Consider the following 7,142-nt stretch of genomic DNA (forward strand, 5'->3'; position numbering starts at 1 on the left):
GCCTAATCTTGAAATCTTGTCTTCTGAATCCAAACTGGAAGCTGGTTCCACAGAAGAGGGGCCTGAAAACTGAATGTGTTCACTGACCGGTGTTGCCAGCTTTGGTGGCTCGTCTCCCGCTCGAAGAGGACCAAAAAGAGAACAATACAGTGTTCAGCTGCCTGGCTGTGCTCTACACACACAGCCCTGCTCTGGTACAGTAAAAACCACATTTACATTTGTTTACATTTCCAATGTAGAGGATGAGTTTAGATCACTGTGGTCCAAGCTTGTCGTCAGTTATAGAAACTGGATGTTGCACAGGAAAGTGTGTTTCCTTACATTTATTTTGTGTTGACAGAAGTCTTTGATTCATATTGATTATTAAAGCGGGCTTTAACCTGTGGAGAAAAGCGTGTGCTCTTGCTCCTTCAAACGGTTTTCTTCAGAGATTTCTCACTGTTTGTACACATGCTGAGTGGCTAGTTTTGAAAACACTTACTTTACCTTTACTACTCTGCTCAGAAATGCAACCTGTGACCTTACACAGCCCAAAAACTTATCCTAAAACATAAATTAACAAGGACAGAAGCTTTTTACAAATGCTTCAACAGTGTAATTCTAACAAGGTATGCAATACATCTAATGTCAGTTCAGAGGTATGAAGTGATGACACTTTGACATCACTGAATAAAAGCAGTCTTGTCATAATAAGCTTTGCTGTGGACAGTTGGCGCGTTAAACTTTTTCTTATAAATAAAAAAGGTAATCAGATGTTAAGTTTGTTCAGTTTTAGTTGTTCTCATCGTGTTGCTCCTCAGATCTCCCGTTGTCCCTGAGCCTGACTAAAGCTCGGCAGCTTGTTTTCAGGGCATGGCAATGCAGATATGAGCTAAATGTGACACAGCAAAGAAAAATCAGAATCAAGAAACCCTGAGCTGACTTTCATGGCTGCAGACGTGACATTAAGAGCCTCACAGATCAAAAAAGTATGGGATTTAAACTGCTTCTAGACCTGCACACGTCTGTTTCCAGGGCAGGATACCCATATGGAAAAGATATATATAAATCTTATAAAGTTTGTATCTGTCTTGTGTGAAACTTGTATGAAAAGCATATAAGTGTGAAAACAGATATAAGATCCCTTGAAAAATTATATAATGAAACTTGTATGTTTTGGATACTTACTAAAACAATGTATGAAAGTAATGCGAAAGTGGCCACTTTCATGAGTAAATCATGTAAGCCTTATATGATTTACTCATGAAAGTGGCCACTTTCATGCCCAGTAATCAGTAATTACAAGTTTTTACTATTTCTTTTCCGTATGGGTATCCATTCCAGTGCAGCAGAAGGAGCGGTCAGTGTGGACCTCGGTGCTGTACAGGACCTCCTGGAGCTGCTTGTCTCCTGGCATCTGGGCTTTCACTCGTATCTGAAGGACAAAATAGGAAAATCAAGTTGCTCTCACTGTCACCTGATTTCCACAGACTGCCATCTGACCACATCCCTGCAGTTGGATCCCACCGCCGTACCTCTAGGATGGGTCTTCTTGGTGTCAACCCAAACCACCCTCTCCTTCAGCTCTGAGCTGAATATATACACATGATTGCTTCTTAAAAAACAAACAAAAACAAAAAAACGTCCCCACACGGAGTGAGACTCAGTCTTGGATGCCCAGATCAGCCAGTGTGGTGTCCAAGAAAGGGAAGGGTTGGTTTGCCAAGTTGGGCTGTACCTCGATGGGCAGTGTCACCAACATGGGGATATCCTGCTCCGGTCTGACGCGCAACATCTTGTTGTGGGACCCCGGGAGCTTCCTGTCTGCCGATCCGCCTCTTCGTCGGCCTGCTCCACAGTCGCCGCCTCCTCCAGAGAGCGTTTTGTGTCGTCTGCTGCCAGCTTGACTTGCTGATCTTTATCTCAGGAGGCAGTGGGTTTTTACCCTCTCCCCCTTTGATCCTGTGCGTTATCGTTTAAAACTCGCTATCTGCATCTTTTGGCTCCAGCACGTCTTTATTGTTAGAGTTGTTGCTTGCTGTGTTCTTCTGCGGGGTGCTGATGATTCATTGTTCTGCTTCTTCTGATGGTAAACGCCTCTGGAAAGCCTGAATATGTGAGCGCGTCTGATTCATACAGAGTTCTGCTCTGCCCCCCCGGACTGATATATGCAGCCAGTGTGAATGTGTGTTATGTATCACTCACATGTTAGGTTCATTAGACTGACACAAGGGTGATGCACGGATGTTGGTGTTTTTAGGGCCAAGTGTGAAAGTGGAAGAAAGACAAATTCTTTTGAAATGTTAAAAGAATGTTAGAAATTTGATCAGAATACAGTAAAAATGAGAGAAACAGATATTTTTCTCAGATCATTGTGTTAAATTGTCATAATCGCCGTGTTCTCTTTAAGACTATCAGCTCTACTCTAAACAACCCTGAAAGCCTCTGCTGACACATGTCATCAGTTCCTTTCTTTCTTTGTAAACAAGGTCGAGTCTGTCAGGTCAGCAATAGAACTTCCTACAGATGACCCATCAGTGTTTATTCCATGACTGTAAACATGTTTCCATTTGTTACTTCAGTCTTTACTCTGAAATACAGGAAATGACATCATGGCTCAAAATCTTTGTCGTTCAAACAATTCTTTATTTAACAATATTTTAACTTTATTTAACAAAATACATTCAATAAAAACTTAAACAACAGAAAACTGATTTTTAATCCAACCACTGAAAAAAAAAGGTAACGACTGAACACAAACAGAAGAACAATTTATAAAGATTAAAATGGAACTACAGGAAGTTTGATTCACAGCCTCATTTGAACTTTAACTTAAACTTAAGGAGAGCCGACCTGAGCTCTGTGGAGCCTGATCTCCAGGGTTTTAAGTTGGACTCTGAAACCAGAGGATGTTTCTCTCTCTTCAGATTCACTCTGATCCTGTGATGGGAACGATTTCAGCCCTGCGTGATCGCGCTGATGTTTGCACAGAGCAGATGATGAAGTGAATGTTTTGGCACAGTGGTAACAGTGAAACAGTTTATTAGTAACGTGGGATCGTTTGTGTGCAGAGTATGAACTGAGATTACTGAAGCTCTTGTCACACTGCTCACAGCTGTAGTTTCCTTCCATGTGTGTACGTTCATGCTCGTTACGATTACTTGAACGTGAGAAGCTTTTGTCACAGTGTCTGCACTTGTATGGTTTCGCTCCTGTGTGGACTCGTTTGTGTGTTTTAAGCTGACCTGCAGTGGTGAAGGATGACCCACACTGATCACAGAGGTGCTTCTTGACCCCACTGTGAAAGAGTTCATGTCGTTTTAACTCAGCTGATGTGGGGAAGCTTCTCCCACATTCTTTGCAGTATTTCAGTTTGTCTCCAGTGTGTTTACGTTGATGTATTTTTAGGCTGGCTTGCAGACTGAAAGTTTTTCCACAGATGTCACAACGAAAGTCTTTCCCACCACCACAGCGATGACAGGGTTGAGAAGTGGATCCATCTGTGTCGCTCTGCTTCTAAACAAAGACACAAAGACAGTGTAAGTCAGTCCTTCAACACTTTTATCCTGAAAGTCGCCTGAAATAAAGAGCATCTCTGCAGACGTCCAATTACATTTTACTGTTTCAATTAACACACTCAGTTTACTGGGCTACAATAACTACAATACTACCACCATAATACTACAGCAATACTTATTTAATATTACAGTAACCTCTGACTTACACTTAAATGAAATGAAAACCTGAATAATGGCTCAGAGCTACTCTTCGGTGCAGTAGAAGTGCTAACATGCTAACACAATTTAATGAGCAGACTTGTTCCAAACAGTCAGACTGAACTTACAAGAATAAAATAAAAATACAAACCTCACAGTAACTGCACTTGTAGAGTCTCTTTCTGGTGTGGATCTGTTGGTGTTGTCTCAGGTACTGTGGAGTTTTAAAAGTCTTCTCACACAGGTCACATTGATAAGGTCTCTCCTCAGTGTGGGTAAACATGTGGCGTTGTAACTGTGCGTCTGTTGTAAAGTATTTGCCACACTGATCACACCAGTACACATCTTCTCCGGAGTGAATGCGTAGGTGTATATTTCGGTACCCTAGCCGGCTGAAGGTTTTTCCACAGATGTCACAGCTGTATGCCTTAACTCCAGAGTGGGTAACTAGATGACTCTGTAAGTGGCTACTGTGAGTAAAAGCTCTGCCACACTGATCACAGCTGTAAGCTTTAACTCCACTGTGGACGACTTGGTGTCTTTTCAGGGAATTCTTCCAGGAAAACGACTTTCCACACAAGTCACAGCTGAACGGTCTCTCTCCAGTGTGGATGAGCTGATGTTGTTTTAGTTTAAACTTCCAGGTAAAATCCTTCCCACACTCGTCACAGGTGTTTTTTTTCTCTCTCTTTCTTCTGTGAGGTTTGTCGGCCTCCTGAGAGCGCTGACTTCTCGGTCCACGTTGGTCCTGCAGTGACAGAGATACAAACAGAGGCAGTGAGTGAAATGCAGTCATTAAACAAACTGAAGCTTCAAACTCCCTCCATTAACACTAGTTTTAAACCTGAAGGTGGAGTGTGGCACCAAACACCACCAGAACCTGAACGACTGCAGGTGCTGATAAGTTGCGGTCGCGGTATTTCAACATCTAGTTAGCAATACAGAAGACGAGCGAGAATAAATGGAGTAATATTTTTTATGTGGCAGGTAATTTCAAATGCAGCGATTCTATCAGCCCAACAAACATCAGCAAACACACAAACTGTTTGTGTGCAGTTTGTCTCACAATGTGATGTAAAGACTGCAGTAAAATCCTCTGCAGGTTAGTGCAGGATAAGCAGGCAAGTTTACTGTAATGTGATGGATTTAAGTAAAGAACAGTGTGTGAGTGGTGCACAGTGACTGTGGTGCTCATGTCAGAGTTAGATTACATCAAGTGTAGCAGAGATTAACTTAAACTTAAGCTCATGATGCTGACATTCATTCACTGAGCTCCACCCACATACCAACAGTTTAGTGTCTAATATAAAGACAGTGTACTGTCAGTGTAGAGAAAGGAAATCAGCCAGGACAACTCGTGAAACATCTGCTGACATCTGGTTGAATTCACAGAGAGCAGCAGGTCAGCTGATCACAGCCTGCACATTAAAAAAATCTACTGGAGCTCTCAATAGAAATGATTGTGAGCTGTGACCCTTTTCCCCACACTGAGCCACTACAGCTGATTTTAGGGTTGAATCCTGCTGAATCCCACTTTAACATCTTCCTGCTCATTTTGATGTTTAGAGGCAACGTCACCGTCTAAGATGTAGGCATTGTATACATTGTATACATTATTTCTACATTACATTAATATTGCACAAGGTTCATTTAGTTTAGCATAAAATATACATATCAGTACTTCAGCTTTTAATGGAGTATTTCTTAACACTAGTATCTGTCACCTTCTGTGTTGAGCTCATTGTTTTCTCTGCAGTGGCTGAGCTGAGTCCAAGTAGCTGAAATTTCCTCTGCTGCTCCGTCAGACTCTTCTCCTCCTTCTGATCAGCTGGGACACAAAACAGAACTTTGTTAAGCTCCACACTGCACTGAAGAGTCAAAGTGTCTCATATGTTCATCTGAGAACACACAGAACACATTTTAGCTTCCCTGGGTGGACAACTTGTTTGAAACAAACACAAAAGGTTTGAGCACCGATACCAAATTCAGCAGTATGGCACACCAGTACCAGGAGAGCAATTCCTCTTTAAAATATGCCCTGGCCAAGAAAAAACCCGACAATATACGTGTGCCGTGAGAAATGATAGATAGATAGATAGATAGATAGATAGATAGATAGATAGATAGATAGATAAATTTTATCTATCTATCTATCTATTTCAAACATGCAAATATAATTGAAATAACAACAGAAAAAAATAAAAATAACAAAACTTAAAAATCATCAAGTTTTCATGTAAATATCTATGTCTACAGAATGTGTGTGCTCGAAAAGGAGTAGGATGAAGTTTTCTTGTTCCTACCCCCTTATTTCAAATTTCATTGCTTACAAATCCATATCCAGGATTCAACATTATTTGATCATATATTTAACTATGTACAAGTCTAACACATTGAACATACACAAATAAAACCATTTTCAGCACATAAACCAGAACAACAACAAACTACATTTTTTACATAAACTAATCACTCTGTTTATAACAGCCGCTTAATCTCTGAGTTTATTTTCTATCTATGTGACAAAAACCTTAATGAACACTTAAGGTTGGGTTACTCCGGCCTTGATTTATAAAAAATGAGGACACAATGAGACAACTCAGTCACTGAGAGGAAGATTTCCTATATTCATGCAATTTATTATTTTTGAACAATCCTGTGAATTTTTGTATTGATGTACTTGTCTTGATTTCATCTGTATATCCGAGTGGGTGTAGAAATCTGAGCCATCATCTGAGTAAGCCTCATCACAACTTTGCGCTGATAAAGGCAGCTGTGTTTTAGCCTGGAACACATTTATTTTTACATTTCTCATAAATGTATTTCATTATAGCACTTTTACCGCCAACATGTTGGGTCTTTTGGAGCCGGAAGTGACCTTATATGGAAGAAGGGTGGCGCTAGCTAGCTTAGTTAGCAAGCTGCATTCATAAGCTGTGCAGGTGCCACAGAGATGCTAAGTAGCCTTAATAACAGGCTAATAAAACAACAGAAACTCTGATTACAATGAGCTCATTTAAAAGCTTTCTTCTAATAAATTCTTTTCTTCTCTGTGTTTCACAACCTTTTGCTGATATCTTTCTGTAAATTAGTTTAAAGCAGCTTGAGTCAATTTAGAAAGATTTTTTTTTCCAACTTGTTCACAAAAACTTGAGAAGAGACACCGAGGAGAGCAACAGAAAGCCTCATTCAGGAGCTAAACTCAAGATTAACTAGACTCGGATTAATATTAGCTCGGTGCTTACCTTTAAATCAGTCTTGACAATAATCGGAGGGAAAAACGCCATAAAGCGGGAACTCGGCTTCTTCTTCTTCTGCTCTTGTATTTTTTTGGCGGTTAAAGCTTTAAGGCGCATTACCGCCACCTGCTGGACTGGACTTTTCATGTCCCAAACATTATCAATTGGGCACAAATTTGTTGGAGTTTCTGTTAATAAAAAAGATGGA

At 40.6% G+C, this 7,142-nt stretch overlaps 1 protein-coding gene across 3 annotated transcripts; it reads right to left on the reverse strand.

The window, feature by feature from the left end:
• Window positions 1-2,612: 2,612 nt before the first annotated feature.
• Window positions 2,613-6,308, reverse strand: LOC146566833 (uncharacterized). 3 transcript variants are annotated; one of them, XM_085286386.1, is made up of 3 exons: window positions 5,420-6,308; window positions 3,847-4,443; window positions 2,613-3,495 (listed from the first exon to the last, which is right to left on the reverse strand). In XM_085286386.1, exons 1-3 carry the CDS (start codon window positions 5,435-5,437, stop codon window positions 2,818-2,820), a joined length of 1,293 nt encoding a protein of 430 aa, XP_085142512.1. In that variant the 5' UTR covers window positions 5,438-6,308; the 3' UTR covers window positions 2,613-2,817. The 3 variants fall into 3 exon arrangements, with proteins under 3 accessions (XP_085142512.1, XP_085142511.1, XP_085142510.1); XM_085286385.1 differs by lacking the exon at window positions 5,420-6,308 and having other exon boundaries at window positions 2,613-3,492; window positions 3,847-4,699; XM_085286384.1 differs by lacking the exon at window positions 5,420-6,308 and having other exon boundaries at window positions 3,847-4,699.
• Between the last annotated feature and the right edge of the window lie 834 nt (window positions 6,309-7,142).

This window comes from Mchenga conophoros, linkage group LG9, assembly GCF_057382185.1.
Source record: "Mchenga conophoros isolate Kocher_MC1m ecotype Shallow Benthic linkage group LG9, M_conophoros_male_GT1.1, whole genome shotgun sequence".
Taxonomy (NCBI): Eukaryota; Metazoa; Chordata; class Actinopteri; order Cichliformes; family Cichlidae; genus Mchenga; species Mchenga conophoros.